Here is a 23,730-nt window from a genome sequence, read left to right as displayed (position 1 = left end):
GAGCAGGAAAGCTGACGTTTCGGGCCTAGAAGAAGGGTCTAGACCCGAAACGTCAGCTTTCCTGCTCCTCTGATGCTGCTTGGCCTGCTGTGTTCATCCAGCTCTACACCGTGTTATCTCAGATTCTCCAGCATCTGCAGTTCCTACTGTCTCTAAGCCTGGAGATGAGGCCTGGTTCTGTCCCTGAGTACACAGTGTCCTTGCTACATCATTACAGTGATTGTTGCTGGTGCACCGCTGAAGTGTGGAAGTGCCCTATAAGTGGAACAGAGGTGTACTGTGCAGGTTCTTAGGGGATACTTTGGATGCCAATATCTGTGGATGTGGGATGAATGTTGCCGGTGCCCATGAAGCATGCACTGGAACTTTCAGTATTTGGTGCCCAAAACAGAGGATCTTTAGAGCAAGTGGTGAGCTGAAGTCACCACTCTGACTTTCATGTTGAGAATTCTTTGTGTCCAGTTTGCCCAAACTAGATGGAAGCTGCACATTAATAAGGTGAGATGTGCGGTTAATAAGGTTATTAACGAATGGTAATCCCCTTCAAACTTGCCACTCCATAAGAAGAATCTCGCTTGACCACCCAGAAATTAGTTAAAAGATGCAGCAACTTGCTTTCGTCTTTGAGAGAGGCCTTGGTGGATCTCTCATGTGATTCTGCCATGTTTCTTGCCTTTTCAGGCCCCTATTCAGATCTGCACGTTGTTCTTATTACAACAAGCTTACTTTCTCTATTAACGTCTAGTCTTGTAGGTGTTTTCATTTATTTACCCTCTCGCATTTGTTTCCTTTTGAGCCTTAGTTGCCCTTGCTCAGGTTTGATAAGTTAATATTCCTGTTTCCCTCTGGCTTGTTTGCTATGGTTCTCCCCTCAGTACATTTCAACATAGTACACAATGTCGTCATCATCAGTCCCTGAAACTGAGGATCACATCTGCAACATTTCATGATTTGTGTGTTCTCAACTAGCCAACTCTGCAGCCCTGTTCTTTATTATTCTGAGGAAGAGGGATTCTCGAGCCAGGTTCTTTTCTCTGTCTATCCACTACCGTCATTTCTGCAGTGCCCCGAGGTGCCTACGCTTGGTGACCTAGATCATTGGCAGTTGGAAGGGTGATGATTGCAATGACATTGTGAAATAAAGCCTTTGTCCTGTGACCAAGATCTCTCTTGACAAAGACCCAGTTGTGTAGCATTTAGGCTGCAATGGCATATCTGATTCCGTAAGGGGTCACCTTTTCGATGCTGGCTTTTTGTTAAATGTAGCTTTGAGATCTGGGAAACATTGAAAGCCCAGGGGAAAATTGATGCACAGAGAGATCTGGGTGTTCAGGTCCATTGTACCCTGAAGGTGGCAACGCAGGTTGATAGAGCGGTCAAGAAGGCATACGGCATGCTTTCATTCATCGGACAGGGTATTGAGTACAAGAGTTGACAGGTCATGTTACAGTTGTATAGGACTTTGGTTCGACCACATTTGGAATACTGCGTACAGTTCCGGTCGCCACATTACCAAAAGGTTGTGGATGCTTTGGAGAGGGTGCAGAGGAGGTACACCAGGATGTTGTCTGATATGGAGGGCGCTAGCTATGAAGAGAGGTTGAGTAGATTAGGATTATTTACATTAGAAAGACGGAGGTTGAGGGGGGACCTGATTGAGGCCTACAAAATCATGAGGTATAGACAGGGTGGATAGCAAGAAGCTTTCTCCCCAGAGTGGAGGACTCAATTACTAGGGGTTATGATTTCAAGGTGAGAGGGGAAAAGTTTAACGGAGATATGCGTGGAAAGTTCTTTATGCAGAGGGTGGTGGGTCCCTGGAACGCGTTGCCAGCGGAGGTGGTAGAGGCGGGCACGATAGCGTCATTTAAGATGTATCTAGGCACATACATGAATGGGCAGGGAGCAGAGGGATACAGATCCTTGGAAAATAGGCGACAGGTTTGGATAGAGGATCTGGATCGGCGCAGGCTTGGAGGGCCGAAGGGCTGTTCCTGTGCTGTAATTTTCTTTGTTCTTTGTTCTTTGTTCTTTGTTCTTGAACAATAAGTTCTAAGCTTTCCTGATCGGTATTAGCAGCTGAAGATACTGATGCTTGTCCAGGAGAGGGCTGTTGGAGCATTTTGGTATTTCCGATGTTGGGTGAGAGACTGCATTGTTTGTATTGATGAATTGAAAAGGTTGCAGTTAGTCTGAACATTGCTTAGTGTAGGCCTGAACTGCACAATCATCAGCGTATTGTAAACTTTGAATATGTTGCTAATCTTGGCTCCTGGCTTGTTGAAATTCAGTAGCTTTCCTTTCAACCTAAATTTCAATCATGATTCCTTGTTGAAGTTGGTCACCAATGGATCCAATGAGGGGCCAAGTTCATGATCTTTGTTACTTGACAAATGCAAGTAAAGTCTCTGGAATGATGCTAAGAGCTCTGTGTGGCCTTTGTTGATCTTTGACTCATTGGGTAAGGGTTTATTACATCCAGATTAGACAGGAACTGGGCAATGTGGATTGGGAGCAGTTATTTGAGGGCAAATCTACATCTGGCATGCGGGAGGGTTTTAAAGACCAGTTGATTAAAGTGTAGGACGTGCATGGCCCTGCAAAACTGAAGGATAGGAATGGCAGGATTCAGGAACCATGGATGACCAGGGAAATTGTAAGCTTAGTCAAAAGGAAAAAGGAAGCAAATGTTAGGTCTAGGCAGCTACAAACTAATGAAGCCCTCGAAGAATATAGAGAAAGTAGGAAGGAAAGTAAACGCGGAATTAGGAAGTCGAAAACGGGCCATGAAATGTCTTTAGCAAACAGGTTCAAGGAGAATTCCAAGGCTTTTTATGCATATATTAGAAGGAAGAGGGTAGCAAGGGAAAGAATAGGCCCTCTCGAGGACAAAGGAGGAAAGTTATTTGTGGAGCCGCAAGTGGGAGAAATCCTTAATGAGTACTTTGTATCAGTGTTCACCAAGGAGAAGGACGTGACTGATGTGGAAATCAGGGATGAGTGTGTGAATACTCTAGAGAATGTCAATATATTGAAGCAGGAAGTTTTGGGTATCCTAAATTGCATTAAGGTAAACAAGTCCCCGGGACCAGATGGGATCTATCCCAGGTTACTGCAAGAAGCAAGGGAAGAAATAGCTCGGGTGTTAGCAGATGTTTTACATCCTGTTTGACCACAGGCAAAGTTCCAGAGTACAGAACATTAGCCAATGTTGTTCCCTTGTTTAAGAAAGGAGGCAGGAAATTGAGGAAATTATAGACTGGTGAGCCTGATGTCTGTGGTGGGGCAGCTCTTAAAAAAGATACTGAGGAACAAGATATATGCAGGTTTGGAGGAAAATGGACTAGTTAGTGACAAGCAGCTTGGCTTTGTATGGGGAGGGTCGTATCTCACCAACCTGTTTGAATTTTTTGAAGAGGTGACAAAGATAGTTGTTGAGCGAAGGGCTGTGGATGTAGTTTATATGAACTTTAGTAAGGCATTTGGTAAAGTCCCACATGGCAAATTGGTACAAAAATTAAGATCGCATGGGATTTGGGGTGGTCTGGCTGGATGGATACAAAACTGGCTTGGTCATAGAAGACAGAGGGTAGTGGTGGAAGGGTACTTTTCAGAATGGAGACTGGTAACTAGTGGTGTTCCATAGGGGTCAGTCTTGGGTCCTTCGGTGTTTGTAGTATATATAAGTGATCAGGAGGAAAGTGTGAGTGGTCTGATTAGCAAGTTTGCTGATGACATGAAGATTGGTGGAGTTGCTGATAGTGCCGAAGATTGTGAAAAGATACAACAGGATATAGATAGATTTGGTGACTTGGGCACAGAAATGGCAGATGGAGTTTAATCTAGACAAATGTGAGGTGATGCATTTTTGAGGATCAAATGTAGGTGTGAATTATACTGTTAATGGCAGAACCCTTAGGAACATTAACACTCAGACGGATCTGGGTGTGCAGATCCATAGTTCCTAAAAGCGGCAACACGGATGGCCAAGGTAAGGCAAATGGCATGCTTGCCTTCATTGGCCAGGGCATGGAGTACAAGTTCAAACCATGTTGCAGCTACATTAAACCCTTGTTAGGTTACATTTGGAGTATTGTATGCAGTTTTGGTCCCCACATTACCAGAAGGACGTGGAAGCTTTGGACAGTGCAGAGAGGGTTCACTAGGATGTTGCCCGTACTCCAGGGCATTGGCTATGAGGAAAGGTTTTCACTGGAAAGACTGCAACTGAGAGGAGACCTGATAGAGGTCTGCAAAATTATGAGAGGCATAAATAGGGTGGATAATCAGAGGCTTTTTCCCAGGGTTGAAGTTTCATCTACAAGGGGGCAAAGGTTCAAGGTGAGGAGGGAAAGTGTAACGGAGCTGTGTGAGGGAAGTCTTTCACTCAGAGAGTGATAGGAGCCTGGAATGCACTGCCAGAGGAGGTGATGGAAACAGGCACGTTGGCGACATTTAAGAGGCCCCTGAATAGTTACATGAATAGAGAGGGAATGGAGGGATTTGTTTTTTAGATTGGTTAGGGCATGATGATCGGCACAGGCTTGGAGGGCCAAAGGGCCTGTTCCTGTTTTGTATTTCTCTTTTGTTTTGTTCTTTTGTTCAAAGGTGAACAGCATCTGTTCTTTGCAACAGTTTAAAGACGAAGCTGATTAGTATTCAGGCTGGTATAAAGCAAGTCTGTGTGATTGTGCCAACTCCTTTCACTATATCTACAGTTCAGCATGTCAGTGTTGGCAAAAGGGGAATTTTATAGTCTAAAGACCTCTAAACGTGCTCCTACTGAACTATGCAAACATTTTTTTTTAGGAATTTTCAATTTTATCACAGTGCACAGGAGTGGGCAGCGGTACAGGGAATATTTGTATCCCCTGCTTTGCCTTTAGTGTTGATGGCTAGAATTTTATGTAGAACAAGAGGTTTGTAAGTTAGAGTGACTTTTCATAAAATCAAATTAGTACTAAATTGAGAGTCAGTGTCACATAAAAAAAACAGCTACCTTTTTAAGTTGGGGATTTCCTGTCCTTTTGGTCATGTTGTTGTCTATATTAAAAAAAAATTGCTGGATTAAAACAACTGTAAATTGAGAGCATTACAATTCAATTTACAAAACTAGATGGGAAGAATAATCAAAATCTTCACTTGTTAGTTCATGTGCAAACATTTTGACAATAGTTAGTTACTCCATAGATCAGTTTGCAGAATTTTAGGTGAATGCAGTGCAGGCATAAACAGAGATGTAGGGGGCATGTGGATGAACACACATTGAATACCTAACCCTAGGTCATATCCTCGGAAATCCCTCTCTAAATCTTTGTCTTTTCACCTTCCTATCCTCCTTTTCTTAAAAAAAAATGAACTGTCCCTATTTAAAAATAACATTCTTTTGTTGCTTCAGCCTGTGGATCAAAATATGCAACTATTGTAACTGTCTCACAAACTGAACATTTTGCTGGCACTCACCAGTAAGAGCTGGAACAATGGTCAAAGTAAATTGTCCTCTTGATATGAACAGAAATTATGTGAAGGTCTGTACTCATGATGGAAGAAATTCTAGCAAGAGTACAGTTTTAAATATCTTGAGTTAGACTGAATCATATTCAAAGAATATGAAGGTTAACCTTTTTACAATTTTGATTAAATTTGCATACATTAACTACTCAGAACTTAACTTCATAAGACCATAAGAGGCCGGAACAGAAGTGGGCCACCCAGCTCATTAATGGCAGCGCAGACTCCATGAGATAATGGCTGATCTCACAATCCTCAACTCCACTTTCCTGCCTTTTCCCTAGAACCCTTGATTTCCATACTGACTAAAAATCTGCCTATCTCGGCCTTGAATATGTTTAAATGACCCAGCCTTGACAGTTCTGTGCGGTAAAGACTTCCACAGATTCACTTCCCTCTGAAAGAAGAAATTCCTCTTCATTGCTGAGTTAAAAGGGTCTAGGCCCGAAATGTCAGCCTTCCTGCTCCTCTGATGCTGCTTGGCCTGCTGTGTTCACCCAGCTCTGCACCTTGCTATCTCAGATTCTCCAGCATCTGCAGTTCCTACTATCTCCCTAAGAATCTTGTGTGCTTCAATAAGGTCACCTCTCATTCTTCTGAATTCCAACAAGTACAGGTCCAAACTACTGAACCTCTTCTCATTAAATAGTTGCTCTTTACCTGGTATCAGCCTATTGAAATTTCGCTGACTGCCTCTAATGCCAGCATATCCTTCCTTAGATAAGGGGCCTAAAACTGTTTACAGTAGTCCAGCTGTGATCTGATGACTACCTCGTATAGTTTTAGCAAGACTTCTCTATTTCTATACTCCATTCCCTTTGAAATAAAGACCAACTTCTCTATTACCTGCTGATCTTGGATGCCAGCTTTTTGTGATTCAATTGCTACATTTTTTTTTTAAACTGTGATGTTTACTGCAACTAGAGAAATTATTAATAGCTGCTCTGGAGGAAGGTTATTTACAGTATGTTCTTCTTAATTATAGCCTTGAGTTTTACTGATCTAGGTAAACAATTAGGAGTCAAAGGCAGCACTGCCAATGCTGAAGACTGAAAGCATTAGTTATGCTTCAGAGAAAGTTCCTTCATCAAAACTGGAGGAAGGCAGCAAGCAAACCTCTTCCAGATTTTCTAGATAGAAGACCAAGTGGGAGGCAAGAGGCGTACATCAAGTAAAATTCATGGGTCAGATGTGCGAAAAACTAGCAATTACTGCAAATAGGAGCAGGAGAAGGTGTATGTCAGCACAGCGAAGGAAGTAGATTGTTTGAAGTAGTAAATACAACCCACCAAATGATTATGGTTATCATGAAGATGTTGACCCAGGGAGGAGCTGAAAGAGAGATCAATATCAAAAAAAAACTCATTGAACTAATCGAAAAGAAAGAAAGACTTGCATTTTTATAGCATTTTTTATTACCTCAGTGTATCCCAAAACGGTTGACAGCCTGTGTACTCCTGAAACAAAGTAATCTAGTAAATTCTCCTATTTACATATGTCTGTGACTCGGCCATCCCTATAATATTACAGTGAGGTGGAGACACTAGATAATATTCAACAGTTCCTATGTTGCCCTTTGCTATTTCACAAAAAAATTACAAACTAGACCTCTTAACAGGTGTTGTGCTTAACAGATTTATGTCATGATACTATCTAATCCTGCAACACAAACTTGTACGAGAGCATTTAGAAGGCTTATGGACGAACCTATATTTCTGATGGCAGATATGTTCTTCCACAAGCTTGTCTCTGAATTTAATTTTTGGCAGGAAAACCCGGAAATCTTTGTGTCCACTGGGTGCATGCTGTATATAGCAGGTTAGAATTGTATGTGGACAGTAGTGACAGATGTAGGGCTTGATTTTCATTTTGGGTGAGAAAATCTGAGTCAGACTATTTCCCAACTTTGGAAACCCACATTGGTTATCTTTTGTGCACATGTGCCATATTTTCATTCCAGGGCATGCAGATAGACAGGGTTTGGATTTTGGACTCTGAGAGCAGAAGGAGCTAGAAGCCTACTTCAGTTCGCAAAGGCATTGGCCCAACTCTCCAACATCTTTCTTATGCCTCTCATCCCTGTACCAGATCTCTCTCCAAGCAGTTTTGAAAGGAGATCAACTCATCTCAAACATTTGTCCCCATCGCAACTATTAAAAAAAAAACAAATTTACAGAAAAAAAGATATGATGTTTTACCGAGGTTAAATTTATCAGGATTAGGAAAAGTGGGGTATTTATATCCTGCTTCACATCTCCATGTTCTTCATGCTGCCAAGTATTCTCTATAGCCACTTAGCCACTATCCACGGGTGGACATAGACAGTGAATATACAGTTCATGGGTGCCATGAATTAGAAATTGGAAATCTTTGAAAGGAGCATAAACAAAGTGTGCTTCCACAATCTAGTAGAGGTGTCACTCAGAACCGCAATCTCCTCATCCAATGAAAAGTATCCCCTCAATTTTTCATTCAGTTGTCTATGAAGTAACCTTATCAAAAACAGATAATCCTTTAATAACATCATTAATCAAACTACGTATACATTCTCCTGCAGAGATGAGATTGCATGGAAAGATTGCATGGTCCACTTTTAGTAAGGAATTTAATTTTCATTGAGAAAAATATGTTTTAGTCATTCTTGACACTGTTCCTTATTTCGGGAGGTCACAAAGTTCTAGCCCCTGATGTATCTTACATGGTTTAAGGAGTACGGGGTGCAGATTATTTTTATTCATTGTGTGATTTGTCTGTCTGGATTGGAAAATTGCACGTCACTCTGATTTTTAAGTAGAGCAAAAGAGGAAAAGTAGGGAATTACAGAGCAGTAAACCTAACATCATGGTGGGAAATTGTTTGAAACTATAATCAAGGATGGGGTAACTGAACACCTTAAAACTTTTCAGTTAATCAGGGAGATCCAGCATGGATTCATGCAGGTAGGTCACGCCTGACAAAACTTATTGAATTTTTTGAAATGTTGGTAAGGCAAACCAGGGCAGGACTTGTACAGTTAATGTTAGGGCTCTGGGGAGTGTTGCCGAACAAAGAGACCCATGGGTGCAGGTGCATTGTTCCTTGAAAGTGGAGTCTCGGGTAGACAAGATGGCAAAGAAGGCATTTGGCGCACTTTCCTTCATTGGTCAGTGCATTTAGTATAGGAGTTGGGATGTCATATTGTGGCTATTCAGGACATTGGTGAGGCCACTTTTTCAATACTGTGTGTAATTCTGGTCACCCTTCTATAGGTAGGATGTTGTTAAACTTGAGAGGGTGTAGAAAAGATTTACAAGGATGTTGTTGGGCCTGGAAGGTTTGAGCTATAGGGAGAAGCTGTGCAGGCTGGGGCGTTTTCCCTGGAGCGTCAGGGGCTGAGTGGAGACCTTACACAGGTTTATAAAATCATGAGGACCATGTATAGGGTGAATAGCCAAGGTCTTTTTCCAAAACTAGAGGATGTACAATTACAACATTGAAAAGGTATTTGGATAGGTATATGAATAGTAAGGGTTTAGAGAGATATGGGCCAAATGCTGGAAAACGGGACTAGCTCAGACTGGGATGTCTTTTTGGCATGGATGAGTTGGACTGAAGGGTGTGTTTCCATGCTGTATGACTGTAAGGCGTTGAACAGAGGAAAGCTATGGTTGTTGTTTACATGGACTTCCAGACGTTAGTCGCACATGATAAATTCCCACATGAGAGACTTAACTAAGGTTGAAGCCCACAGAATTGAGGACAAAGTACTGACATAGCTGGGAAATTGGTTGAGTAGCAGGTGACAAAGTATGGATAATGTCTTGGTACTCAAATCAGCAGGATGTGACCAGTGTTATCCAAGAGTGATATTGATGACTTGGAAAATGGCATAGAAAGTTGTATATCCAAATTTGATGACGACAGTTAGGCAGCATTGTAGACAATGTGTAATTACAAATTATGAAGGGATATTGATAGGCTAAGTGAATGAGCAAAACTGTGGCTGATGGAACTCAATGTAAAAATGTCTGAGGTTATCCATTTTGGTCTGAAAAAAGGACGGAAATTAAATCCAATGGATGCCCAAAGAGACCTGGGAGTTCACGTGCACAGATCTTTAAAATGTCACAAACAGGTGCAGAAAAAAATCAAGGAAGCTAATGGAATAATAGCGTTTATTTCTCGAGAGCTGGAGTATGAAGTTATGAAGTACAGAAGTTATGCTCCAGTTATACAAAACCCTGCTTAGACCCTAATATCTGTGGTGAGCAGACCTGGGCACCACACCTTAGGAAGGGTGTATTATTCTTGGAGGTTAAGTTATGAAGAGAGGTTATACAAATTAGACCTGTTTTCTGTAGAATTTAGAGTGTTAAGAGGTGATCTCTTGGAAGTCTTCAAGCTATTAATAGGAAAAGACAAGGTAGGTAAACTGCTTCCATTAATTGAGGATTCTAGAGCTAGGGGGCATAGTCTGAGAATTAAGGTCAGACTGTTCGAGAGAGATGTTCGGAAGCACTTCTACGCAGAGAGTATGGTAGATGTTTGGTACTCTTTTCCACAAATGGTAGTGGATCAGTTGTTAATTTTAAATCGAAGAAAGATAATTTTTGACTAAGCAAGGTATTAAGGAAAGTATATGGAGTTAGGCCACAGATCAGCCATGATCTCATTGAATGGTGGAACAGGCTGAAGGGGTTAAATGGCCTACCCTGTTCCTATATTCCTATTCGAGTAATGCTGGCAATTCCCCAAACACTGCCCATCTTTAGTAAACCCTGGGGATACTGTGGTGATCATCTTCTTGCATTATTACATACTTTGGATGATGTTCTGATGATAGTATTAGATAGAGAAAATTACAGAATATGGACTCAGTAATGATCACAAAATGACAATGTCAGTTCAGGATAGTGGAATTTGGTATGGCAGTATTCTTACAACATTCTGCTTTGATGCTCAATGATCGACGTTATGAAAAGGGAGTTACAATTGAAGTCAACTCGGTGAATGTTTGCATTGTAGTCTACGAATGGTATATATCAAAGCCACAGTGCACGGTTTGTGGAGGGGGTGAACACTGATGGTAGTAGCAGGGATGCTAAGAAAATGAGCTCCTCCAACCTAATCTTGTTGGGCTTCTTGTGTCTGATGCATCTTTTTAATCCAACAAGACTTTAAATGCAGTTTGTCTTTTGCATCTTAACAGAGAATAACATGCTCCTTTGTCTCACAGAAGTATTACAGATAAGTTGACAAGGGCCAAAAAGAGAAACTGGGATGGATGGCCAGAAACTTGATCAAAGACATATGGTTTAAGGAGAAGTGATGGAGGTGCCCAATGAGGGAGAGCACAAAACCTCAGTGGCTGAAGCTAGAATGAATCAAAGAACTGTGGATGCTGGAGATCTGAAACAAACGAAAGCGGAAATTGCTGGAGAAACTCAGCACATCTACCAGTTCTGAAGAAGGGTCACAGGACTCAAAATGCTAACTATATTTCCTCTCCACAGATACTGCTAGACCTGCTGAGTTTCTTTGACAGTTTGTTTTTTGTTTGTTGCTGAAGATCGAGCTAGGATAAAGGAAAGGGGCATTTATGAAAGACCAGAATCAGTGGAGAGTAGAATTCTGGGGTGGGACCCAGAGGGCAGCGATGGTTGTGGGATTGGTGGAGATCTAAAGGGGCAAAGTGAGGCCATGAAAGGATTGAAAACCAAGCATCAAAATTTTAGGAAACAAAATACCACAGATGGTGGAAATTTGATATGAATCCAAATATACTAGAAATATTCTGCAGGGCTGATAGCATCTGAGGAGAGAGAAATACAGTTAATGTTTCAGTCTCCTCACAACTGGAGGTGTAAAGGGATGAGCAATAAAGATGTGGAAATTAAAGCCTCTGTAGAGGCAGGGGAAGTGGTGAAGGTAAGGTAGGGGGTTAGTGCTTGTGGGTGATGAAGAACAAAAACATAGCGGATGGTAGAGTACAAGACAGGAGAGATTAAATGACTAAGGCAATGATTTACAAGGTGTAAAGATTTGGTTATGGGGCATGTAAAAGGCAGAAGAAGAGTTTACTTCAGATGTGTATGAAAAATAACGGAATCATCACCAACATATGGTGTGCAGAAACAAAGTCATTTCGAGCAGCAGAGATGATCTGAATAATAATAATTCCGAAGGGTCACTGGATTCAAGACACTAACTCTGCTTTCTCTCCATAGATGCTGCCAGATCTGCTGAGATTCTCAAGCGATTTCTGTTTTTGTACACACTAGTATTTGTTTGCATGAAGAAAAATGCACATTCTGTTTCTTGAGGCACTCTTGCATGCCATGCCCAGAAGAATTGCATACAGATTGACAACACTTAAAGTCTTTGCAGAAGTACTGTAGGCTGTTAACTAGTTAAAAGTGCCTAGTTTACCTGGACGGATAAATTGCCTGATGTTTCTATGGCTAAAGGCACCATAATTGTTAGATCATTGACTTTCAGGGCAACTGGATTTGCCTGAGAAGAGTTTTAACTTATCCAGATATAATCATTGAAACAAGCTGGTTATTAGCCATCAACAACCTCCGAGTGTTCAGAAGAGTATTTTGCTCAGATCATGAATAACAAGGCTTCGACAGAGGACCGCTTCTGTTCTAGCCTTCAACCACCAACTTTCATGTCAACCCAACCGTTAAGAGACACTGCTTACCTTTCCCCTCCCAACAGGAGGATACTCACTAGTTCAGCAGAAATTGTCTGAAGGATACAGGCTTAAGCCTTTGCTGAAGGAGAGCAAGTGTAGGTAACTACTCTTGTTCATTATCCTCTGTCATTATGCTGGTCATTTTACCAAAGAAGGTTAGTAAGCAGCTACAATCTGAACAATGTTCACTAATACATTGCAAAGCAAATCTGTGTTGATCTTGTCAGAATGGCATGAATGATTACTAGGCTTTTTTTTAAACTTGATGGATTCTGTTTTATATTCTAAGAGAACTTCTGACAGAGGGCTATTTTGAAGCTCTAACTTATTACTCCCAAGTAGCATTTCCAACATTGTTGGAACATTACTTGACTGTTTTCATCTACGTACATCAAAAACTGCATTCTGGGAACCTAGAAGATTTAATATATAATGCCCGATAGAGTTAACCAGGGATACCATCGTGTAGAATATAGCTAGGAAGGTTTGAACAGAATGATTCTACATAATGTAATATGATTGCTGCACAATGCAGATGTAATCAGTGATGTCAGCTGGCCATCACAGGACAGGCTGCAGGAAGTGACTGTGCACGTGCACAATGACCCACATGGTGACACCATTATCGGTGCATGTGCTGCTGAGAAGGGGTCGAGGAGGTGAGGTGGTGGCCGGGCCCAGTTGGAGTGTGTGTTATTGGCTGAAAACTGGGACCATATTCCCTCGTCAGTTGTTGATGCTTGCCCAGAGGTGGGGAGAAGGCGTGGTGTCTTCCTGTGGACCAGATCTGTGTTGCACTGCATTGGCTCCAACTGCAGCCCCCACCCCACCCCACCCCACCCCACCCCCATTTCCCTCTGAGCCCAGTCATTTGCCTTCAATATGATTATCCACATTTTTCACGCATGCCACAACATCATTTCCTTCCTCGCTGATTGGTTGTGACAGAGTGCATGTCCGTTCTTTGTTACCTGGTGATAGCGTTCACAATAAATGTAGACAATTTTGAATTCCTTTCCATAGGATCATGATTTCAGCTGATTTTGATAGAATAAATCTTTGCCTTTCAGAATGGGAGCATCTGACAATATCTACAAAGGTCAAAGTACATTTATGGAAGAGCTGACAGAGGCTGCTGAGATCATTAAAAAAGCAACATCTCGATCGTTAATAATTTTGGATGAATTGGGAAGAGGCACAAGTACTCACGATGGTATTGCCATCGCTTATGCTACTCTGGAGCACTTTATTAAAGATGTAAGTATTTTACATGCCAAATGAATTCCCAGAATGCTAGATATCTAAAGCTGTTAGTACTAAAGTTGGATTTTGGTGCGTCAGTAAGGTCAAAATGCCCTTTTACTGTTGTTCTTTTATTATTTCAATCTGGACTGAGTGTCTATTCTCTCTGTTGATGTATTGGATTGTGTCCCTAGAATCAGAGAATGGGTACATCTTTTTGTGTCCCTAGAATCAGAGAATGGGTACATCACAGATGTAACCTTTTGGCCAGCTCATATGGTCCTACTTCCTTGTCCTTTCTCCAAAGTGCTGTAATTCTTTTCTGCAAGTTCTTATATAATTTGTTTTGAGTGCCTTGTTTGTTTCAGCCTTCATCATATTCTCAGGCAGCTGTTAACCACTCGCTGCACTGAAAGATTTTTCTTCTGTTACCATTGTTTCTGTCAGTCTTTTTTAATCTATATCCTCTGTCTTTCATCCTTTCTGCCAATGGGAGCAGTTCCTCCCTAGCTACTCTGTTTAGACCCCTCAGTATTTTGAACATTTCTACTGAAAATTTATTCCCCTTTATACTATTTAAGGAAAATAATCTTAGCTTCTCCAGTCTACAATTGTAACAGAAAATCTTCTTTCCTAGGATTATTCTTGTAAATTATTTCAGCACCCTCTTTAAAGCTTCCGCATTCTTCCTGAAATACCTAGAATTAAACACCGTACTCCAGTTAAGGTTAAATCAGTGTTTTTTTTAATGGATTTAATGTGACTTCCTTGATTTTGTACTCTATGCCTCTGTTTATAGAATTCAAGGTTTCATGTGCTTTTTTAACCACTGTCTCAACTTGCCCTTTCACCTCAAACATTTATTCACATATACCCCCATATCCCTTTGTCTTACATCCCCTGTAGAATTGTACCCTATTCTTCCTCGTACTAAAATGTACCAGTTCATATTTATCTGCACTTAATTTTATCTGTTACTCGTCCACCTACTTCACCTGCCTATCTATATGTCCTCTTCAAATGTATCTCTACCTTTTTCTTAGAACCATAGAATCATAGAGCCTGTACAGTGCAGAAAGAGGCCATTTGGCCCATCGGGCCTGCACCAACTTTCCGAAGAGTATCCCAACTCAGGCCCAGCCCCTGTCCCCCCCATTAACTACTAGCTAACATGGCTAATCCACCAACCTGCACATCCTTGGACAGTGGGAAGACACTGGAGCACCTAGCAGAATCCCACACAGACATGGGGAGAATGTGCAAACTCCACATAGTCAGTCTGCCAAGGCTGGAAATCAACCCGGGTCCTTGATGCTGAGAGGCAGTAGTGCTGACCCACTGATCCACCCTGGTACCCTCATTCTTGTTAATAGAACCACCAAGTTTTATATAATTTGCAATCTTTGAAATTGTGACCTGTACGCCCAAGTCTCTGGGGCCTGAATATAAATCAGGAAAAGTAGAGCTCCTAGTGGGAACCCTGCTATTTACTTCACTGCAGACTAAGAAACAACTATTCATCGCTGTTTCCTGCCCTGCTTCCTGTCGCTGAACTAACTTTGTATCCATTCTGCCACTTTCTGTTGTAGCCTGTGGGTTTCATGCCTACTGGCCAGTCTGTTAAGTGGCACTTTTTTGAAAAACTTGAACTCCTTGTGCACGATATTAACTGCATTATAATCATCAACCATCTCTGATAGGTCTCCTCAGGCCTACACGAGATAAATTGCAGTGATTCAAAAGGGCTCACTAACACCTTCTGAAGACAATTAGAAGTGGTGGACTTGAACTGATTGGCTGCCGAGACCATTTTATAGGACAATTAAGAGTCAACCATAATGCCCTAAAGGGCTCTAGTGAACCAGACGGGTTTTTACAACAATTAACAGTGGTTACATTAGACTAAGGTTTTAATTCCAAATTTTACTCAATTTACATTTCACCATCTGCCATAAGAACGTAAGAACTAGGAGCAGGAGTAGGCCATCTGGCCCCTCGAGCCTGCCCCGCCATTTAATAAGATCATGTCTGATCTTTGAGACTCAGCTCCACTTACCCGCCCACTCACCATAACCCTTAATTCCTTTACTGTTCAAAAATTTATCTAGCCTTGCCTTAAAAACATCCAGTGAGGTAGCTTCAACCGCTTCACTGGGCAGGGAATTCCACAGATTCACAACCCTTTGGATGAAGAAGTTACTCCTGACCTCAGTCCTACATCTGCTTCCCTTTATTTTGAGGCAATGCCCTCTAGTCCTAGTTTCACCTGCTAGCGGAAACAACCTCCCTGCCTCCACCTTATCTATTCCCTTCATAATCTTATATGTTTCTATAAGATCTCCCCTCATTTTTCTGAATTCTAATGAGTATAATCCCAGTCTACTCGGTCTCTCCTCATAATCCAACCCCCTCAACTCCGGAATCAACCGAGTGAATCTCCTCTGCACCCCCTCCAGTGCTAGTATATCTCTTCTCAAGTAAGGAGACCAAAACTGCACACAGTACTCCAGGTGTGGCCTCACCAGGACCCTATACAGCTGCAGCATAGCCTCCCTGTTTTTAAACTCCATCCCTCTAGCAATGGCAGACAAAATTCCATTTGCCTTGTTAATTACCTGCTGTACCTGCAATCCTACTTTTAGCGATTCATGCACAGGGACTTGGGTGTCCTTGTGCACAGCAGCGTGTTGCAATTTTTTACCATTTAAAACATAGTCCATTTTGCTGTTATTCCTACCAAAATGGATGACCTCACACTTATCAATATTGTTCTCCATCTGCCAGACCTTTGCCCGCTCACTTTGACTATCTATATCCCTCTGCAGACTTTCAGTGTCTTCTGCACACTTTACTCTACCACTCACCTTAGTGTCATCTGCAAATTTTGACACACCACACTTAGTCCCCAACTCCAAATCATCTATGTAAATTGTAAACAATTGCGGTCCCAACACTGATCCCTGAGGCACACCACTAGCCACTGACCGCCAACCAGAAAAACACCCATTTACCCCTACTCTTTGCTTTCTACTGGTCAACCGATCCTCTATCCATGCCAATACATTACCTGTAATACCGTGCAACTTTATCTTATGTAGCAGCCTTTGGTGTGGCACCTTGTCAAATGCCTTCTGGAAATCCAGATACACCACATCCACAGGTTCCCCATTGTCCATCATGCAAGTAATGTCCTCAAAGAATTCCACCAAATTAGTTAAACATGACCTACCCTTCATGAACCCATGCTGGGTGTTCCCAATGGGACAATTTACATCCAGATGTCTTGCTATTTCTTCCTTAATGACAGATTCATGTATTTTCCCCACTACTGAAGTTAAGCTAACTGGCCTATAGTTACCTGCTTTTTGTCTACTTCCTTTTTTAAACAGTGGCGTCACATTGGCTGTTTTCCAATCTGCGGGAACCACCCCAGAGTCCAGTGAATTTTGGCAAATAATTACTAGTGCATTTGCTATTTCCCCCATCACCTCTTTTAGTACCCTGGGATGCATTTCATCAGGGCCAGGAGACTTGTCTACCTTTAGCCCCATTAGCTTGCCCAACACTGCCTCCTTTGTGATAATGATAGTTTCTAGGTCCTCACCTGCTATAACCTTCTTGCTGTTAGTTTTCAGCATGTTATTTGTGTCTTCCACTGTGAAGACCGACACAAAATAACTGTTTAATGTCTCAGCTATTTCCTCGTTCCCAGTTATTAAATTGGCCTTCTCATCCTCTAAAGGACCAATGTTTACCTTCTCCACTCTTTTACGATTTACATATTTATAGAAACTTTTGCTGCCTGTTTTTATATTCTGAGCTAGTTTACTCTCATAATCTATCTTACTTTTCTTTATAACTTTTTTTATGGCTTTCTGTTGGCCTTTAAAGATTTCCCAGTCTACTAGTTTCCCACTACTCTTTGCTTTTTTGTATGTTTTTTTTTCAATCTGATACTTTCCTTTATTTCCTTAGACATCCATGGCTGGCTCTCTCTTTTCCTACAGTTCTTCCTCAGCACTGGAATATACTTCTGCTGAGCACTGTGAAAAATTGTTTTGAAAGTCCTCCACTGTTCCTCAATTGACCCACCATAAAGTTTTTGCTCCCATTCTGCCTTGGCTAACTCCTTCCTCATGCCTTCATAGTCTCCTTTGTTTAAGCACAGGACACAGGTACTGGATTTAACCTTCTCACACTCCATCTGTATTTTAAATTCGACCATACTGTGATCGCTCCTTCCGAGAGGATCCCTAACTGTGAGATCATTAATTATTCCTGTCTCATTACACAGGACTAGATCTAGGATAGCTTGCTCCCTCGTAGGTTCCATTACATATTGTTCAAGGAAATTATCGCGGATGCATTCTATGAACCCCTCCTCAAGGCTGCCATGACCGACCCTGGTTTGACCAATCGATATGTAGATTAAAATCCCCCATGATAATTGCTGTACCATTTTTACATGCATTAGCTATTTCTACGTTTATTGCCGGCCCCACCACAATGTCGTTATTTGGTGGCCTATAGACCACACCTATCAGTGACGACTTCTCCCTGCTATTCCTAATTTCCACCCAAATGGATTCAACGTTTTGTTCAGTAGAACCTGTATCATCTCTCACTACTGCCCTGATATCATCCTTAAAAATCAGAGCAACACCACCTCCCTTACCTCTCTGTCTGTCCTTCCGAACACTTTGATGCTCCTGGATATTTAACTCCCAGTCATGACCATCCTGTAACCATGTCTCTGTAATGGCCACTAAATCATACCCATTTGCCATGATTTGCACCGTCGACTCCTCCACCTTGTTTTGAATGCTCCAAGCATTCAGATAAAGTGCCCTTATGCCAGTTTTTGCACCACCTTTTTGGGTCCTATTACTTCCAGTACTAACAGTTCTGGAGTTCTCCTTCCCTTTAACTTTTTTCCTAATAGTGGGATTCATGTCCATGTGCCTGGAACATTAGCCTGGGTGTTTGGATTACCAGCCCAGTGACCTTGTCACTACACCACCACCTCCCTGAGGCTCAATCAAGGTTATTTAATCATGAATCGCCTTTAACAAGTCTGTGCTGGCTTTCCAAACTTAATATGTACCTGTCTAAATTGAATGTTCTGATTAATTGGACTTAATGATTCAAGACACTGCGTTCTTAGCCTCCCTGACCTCCTGCAGTAATTGGCTATTAATTAGATGGAAGTGGGATTTCCTCCAAAGGAACAGGCAGTTTGCAGAGCTGCCGGCCAAAGAGAAATCAGCAGCTGTTGATTTCCACTCGTTTGGGTAACAGCCACATACAAAATGAGGAAGGCAAACTGCAATAGTGGTATTTGATTGTCTTTTAAGGGCGTATTTTAACGTTATTTGAAATTTAGCCCATTCAGTGTCTCACACACCTTCTCTTTCACTATGATTCTGGTAGCATTTTCTTCCTTGACATGTGAAAAGCAGTCATTTTGTACTTCAGCTATACCCTTCATCTCCATATGTCGATCCCCTTTCTGCTCCCGAGTTGACACCACCATACTGCCCTTTTGGCCATTTTACTATTTTTATACATATAAATATAGAAATAAACTCTGAAAGCATATTTTTGGGGCAGAGTAAAGGAATGCTCATTTTCTAGCTGTAGAATATTTAATGCTGATAGCATTTGCTAGTAGGGAGTTGGGGTCAGGAAAAGATTCATTTTTCAGCTGTAACATCCCTTGCTCTAAATACAGATTTCTCAGCTGTAACATCCCTTGCTGTAAATGCAGATTTGACCTCAAGTTGTTCATGGGCAAATTTGAAAAATCTGCAAAGAAATAAAACTCTTAAAAGTAAAATGGGTGATGATGTTAGAAACGATTGAACAACATGTACTGATTCAGAGCAAAGTAGAAGTGTTAACTGCCTGTTTGTAGGTGCAGGAGTAGATCGAACCAGCTGCCATTTTGGATCATGGCTGAACCTCTACCTCAACCAAATTCCAGGAGTATGTCCATGTTCTTTGACCTCACCAGTAACTAGAAATTTATCAATCCATATCTTGAATTTGCTTAATGACTGCGTTTTCACAGTCATTTGGGATAGAGTCTTCCTCAACTTAGTCCTAAACAGCTTGCCTCTTATGCTGAGACTGTGACACCTGGTTCTTGACGTTGCAACCAAGGGGAGATACCTTGATGTTTCCATCAAATAACTGAAGTTGCAGGATAAAAATCTTAAAAATCAGTCCAATAATCATGGACAAAATGATGACTGACTTTTTTTCCCAAAAATCTTCTCTGCATCTACCCTGCGCACAGTCTTTAAAAGTTATGTATGTTTCCGTGAGATTGTCTCTCGTCCTTCTAAACTCCAGAGAACACAGGCCCTGTCTCCTCAAGCTGTCCTCATATGACAGCCCTAACATCCCAGAAATCAGTTTGCTGAATAGTTATTGCACTCCCCCTGTGGAAACTATGTCTTTCCTTAGGCAATGAATTAAAATTGCACACAATTCTCCAGGTGCCTCTTCACTAGTGTTCAGTATAATCGAATCCAGACTTCTTTGCTCCTGTAATCATATCCTCTTGTATTTTACCCACAATCCCATGTGCTTCAGTTTTGTTTAGTAAACTATCTTGTTTTATTCACTCGTGAGTATCGCTGACTGGCCAGTATTTATTGGCCAACCCTAGTTGCCCTTGAGAAGGAGATGGTGAGCTGCCTTCTTGAATCACTGCAGTCTTTGTGTTGTACTAGACCCTCAATGCAGTTAGGAAGGGAGTTCCAGGATTTAGACCCAGCGATGGTGTAGGAGCGACAATATATTTCCAAGTCAGGATGGTAAGTGGTTTGGAGGATTTGCAGGTGGTGGTGTTACCATGTATCTGCTGCCCATGTCCATCTAGAAGGAAGTGGTCATGGGTTTGTAAGGTGCTGTCTAAGGATCTTTGGCAATTTTCTGCAGTGCATCTTCATCAAAGTGTGGAACTTAATTGAAAGTTGGCTGAAAATTCAAATGCATGACGTTCACTGTTCTGCTTCCTAATTTTGACTTCATAAATCCGTGTTGATTTTGCCCAATCGGACAGCTTTCCAAAAGTCCAGCAATCAAAATCATCATCATAGATTCTTGTATTTCCCCTACTACTGATGTTAGGCTAATGGGTCTGTATTTCCAATTTTTTTTAGTTCCCTTCTTTCTTACACAGTGTGGTTACATTTACAATCTTTCCAGTCTGAAGGCATCATTTGCAGTGTTAATAGAATTTTGAAAAATGATCAATAATGCATCCACTATGTCTGTAGCCATTTCTTTCAACACTCTTGGATGAAGGCCCAGAGATCTGTCAACTTTCAGTTCCATTAGTTTCTTCAATGTCTTTTTTTAAACTAATACTAATTTATTTCAGTTCCTAATTCATACCAGATCCTTGGATCTCAATTATTTTGGGGAAACTTCTTAAGTCTTCCTAAAGGAAGATGAATACAAAGTACCTCGCTTCTCTGTAATTTCCCTTTTATCCCATTGTAAATTCCCCCAATTAAACCCAAAAGAACTGCGGATACTGAAAATCAGAAACAAAATCAGAAATTGCTGGAAAAGCTCATTGGGTCTGACAGCATCTGTGGAGAGAAATCAGAGTTAATGCTTTGGGTCCAGTGACCCTTCTTCAGAATGGGAGTTGAATGGGAGTTCTGAAGAACGGTCACTGGACCCAAAGCATTAACTCTGATTTTTGTCCGCAGATGCTGCCAGACCTGATGAGCTTTTCCAGCAATTTCTGTTTTTGTTTCTGATTTCCAGCATCCACAGTTCTTTGGTTTTATATTTACCGAATTTGCTTTTGACTAATTTAGCTCAAATTTAGTTCAAATTCTCTACTTCTTCTCTCACATACCTCTACTAGAACAAACAACCCTTATTTAATTATTTCAGTCAGTTCCCATTTTCAAACACTTCAGTCTGATCATCTCCAGACACTATGGCCTCAATTTTGACTGTGCTCCACCCCTCCCCCATCACAGCTAACCACTTGTGGAAACTAGTAATACATTGGTTACTCTCCAAAATTTGAAAAATTGAACTTGGACAGCCAAATTTCTTTTCCCATTGCTCTACTTCACTCTGTCTGTGTTTTCCCATTTAGATTGTGTTCTCATTCCCATTCTTTCAACCATAGCATATAACTTCACATTCTATTTTGCTAAGCTGTATTTGTGTATTGTTCTGACCATATGTTTAATCACATGTCTTGCATTGTTCTGTGCTATGTCATTGCTTTATACAGATCAATCTCCTTGTGCAGATCACTCTATCTTCGAACCTGTTCCGTGTCCCTGTTGCCCTCTCTTGTTTGTGCTTACACTAACACAACCTCCCTGTCTTCCCCAGTGCTCCAAAAAGAAGACCAGGTTCTGAAATAAAAGCAAAATACTGCAGTTTCTAGAGATCTGAAATAAAAACGGAGAGTGAACAAAGAATAATACAGCACAGGATCAGGCCCTTTGGCCCTCCAAGTCTGCGCCGCCACATTTTGCCCTTCCATTACCAAAACTGTCTTCTCTTACTGGATCAGTGTCCCTCTATTCCCTTCTTATTCATGTATTCATCTAGGTGTTTCTTGAATGCTGCTATTGTGTCTGCTTCCATCACCACCTCCGGCAATGCGTTCCAGGCACTCACCACCCTCTGTGTGAAAAATTTGCCTCTTATATCTCTTTTAAACTTCACCCCTTGCACTTTGAATCTGTGTCCCCTAGTAATTGACCCTTCCACCCTAGGCAAAAGCCTCATACTTTCCACTCTATCCATGCCATTTCCAATCTTATAAAATTCTACCTGGTTGCCCTTCAACCTCCGCTGTTGCAGTGAAAACAAATCCAATGTATCCGACCTTCCTTCATAGCTAAAGTCCCCCATAAAAACTGAAAGTACTGTGGATGCTGTAAATCAGGAACAAAAACAAAGTTGCTGGAAAAGCTCAGCAGATCTCGCAGCATCTGTGACGGAAAAAACAGAGTTAACGTTTCTGGTCTGGTGACCCTTCACTGGACCCGAAACGTTAACTCTGTTTTTTCCTTCACGGATGCTGCTAAAGTCCCCCATACCAAGCAACATCCTGGTTAACCTTTCCTGTACCCTCTCCAAAGCATCCACATCCTCTGGTAGTGTGGTGACCAGAACTGTACGCAATATTACAAGTGTGGCCTAACTAAAGTTCTATAAAGCTGCTGGGAGAACCCAGCTGGATGGCAGCATTTTGGAGAGAGAAATGAAGTCAATGTTTGATATCCAGTGTGACTGTTATTTGGAACTTTCTTTTAAAGAAGAAAAGCCATATTGAACTTGGACTGGTCATTTTCTTTCCCTCACCTCAAAAGCTGCCATATCTGCTGCTGTTTATTTCTGTTTTTATTTCAGTTTCCGAAAAAGTGTGGACAACTTTTCACCACACTACCTGCTGTCAATGGGGTAAAATAAAAACCAGTCTTAACTGCAGCAAAATTCAGTGAAACTCAGATCAACATTAATTTGTTATTTTGACATATTATTGTCCACTTTTCTTATCACTTTGTTTGAAATTGTATGTAGGTTATATATTTCCTTTATTACTTGAACTGGTTATTTCCACACTGAGAATTAGACTGGACATTTCTACACTTTTTTTGTTTGTCTTAATACGAATGATTGCCCTGCATAGTTTATCATTACTGGCCAATTATAACAACAATTACAATGTGCATTGTGATATGTGACATTTGCTCTAATATGAATAATTATTTTTTTTCATAGAAATCTTAATTTTGCAGTCACCACTTGCCAGTTATTAATGCTGATGACCTTTTTCTTGCTGAATAAACATTTTTGACAGCTTCAACCTGTTGCTGTAGGAATGCTGATTGATCAATATTCACAGTTGTGCTTCATGTCAATGTTGGTTCATTGCAGCAAGGCCTTTCAACAGTGTATCCTGGCAACGTATTTCTATTTTTACAAGTTACGTTATGTTAGATTAAAACTGTACAACATGGCATAATTGCAGACAATGATTTGCGCAATAGGACTGGGATAAAGGGGTGTTTGACAACCTGTGTTGGCAAAACCTTTGGCCCGTGTTCTGTTATTTTGCATTGCGTGCCATTCTAAATAAGCCAATAAAAGTTTGCAATGAAATACTATTGACTGCCGTTGACAATTTATACAAAATGAAGAACAGCTATTTTAAATAATATAGCAAAGAAATGCAAAAACTTTCACGTTAACTCTACGCACACACACACACACACACACACACACACACACACACACACACACAC

The 23,730-nt window shown here is 41.2% G+C and overlaps 1 protein-coding gene across 1 annotated transcript in view; it reads left to right on the top strand.

Moving 5' to 3' along the window:
• The window catches only part of msh3 (mutS homolog 3 (E. coli)), a 268,529-nt gene that overhangs the window by 190,931 nt on the left and 53,868 nt on the right, over positions 1-23,730 (top strand). The window contains exon 19 of the mRNA XM_048593784.1: positions 13,261-13,447. Coding sequence (XP_048449741.1) covers positions 13,261-13,447 — 187 coding nt within the window. The remainder of the gene's footprint in view (positions 1-13,260; positions 13,448-23,730) is intronic.

Source organism: Rhincodon typus, chromosome 3 (genome assembly GCF_021869965.1).
Source record: "Rhincodon typus isolate 14 chromosome 3, sRhiTyp1.1, whole genome shotgun sequence".
NCBI classification, from domain to species: domain Eukaryota; kingdom Metazoa; phylum Chordata; class Chondrichthyes; order Orectolobiformes; family Rhincodontidae; genus Rhincodon; species Rhincodon typus.
This window is presented reverse-complemented; position numbering and strand designations above follow the sequence as displayed.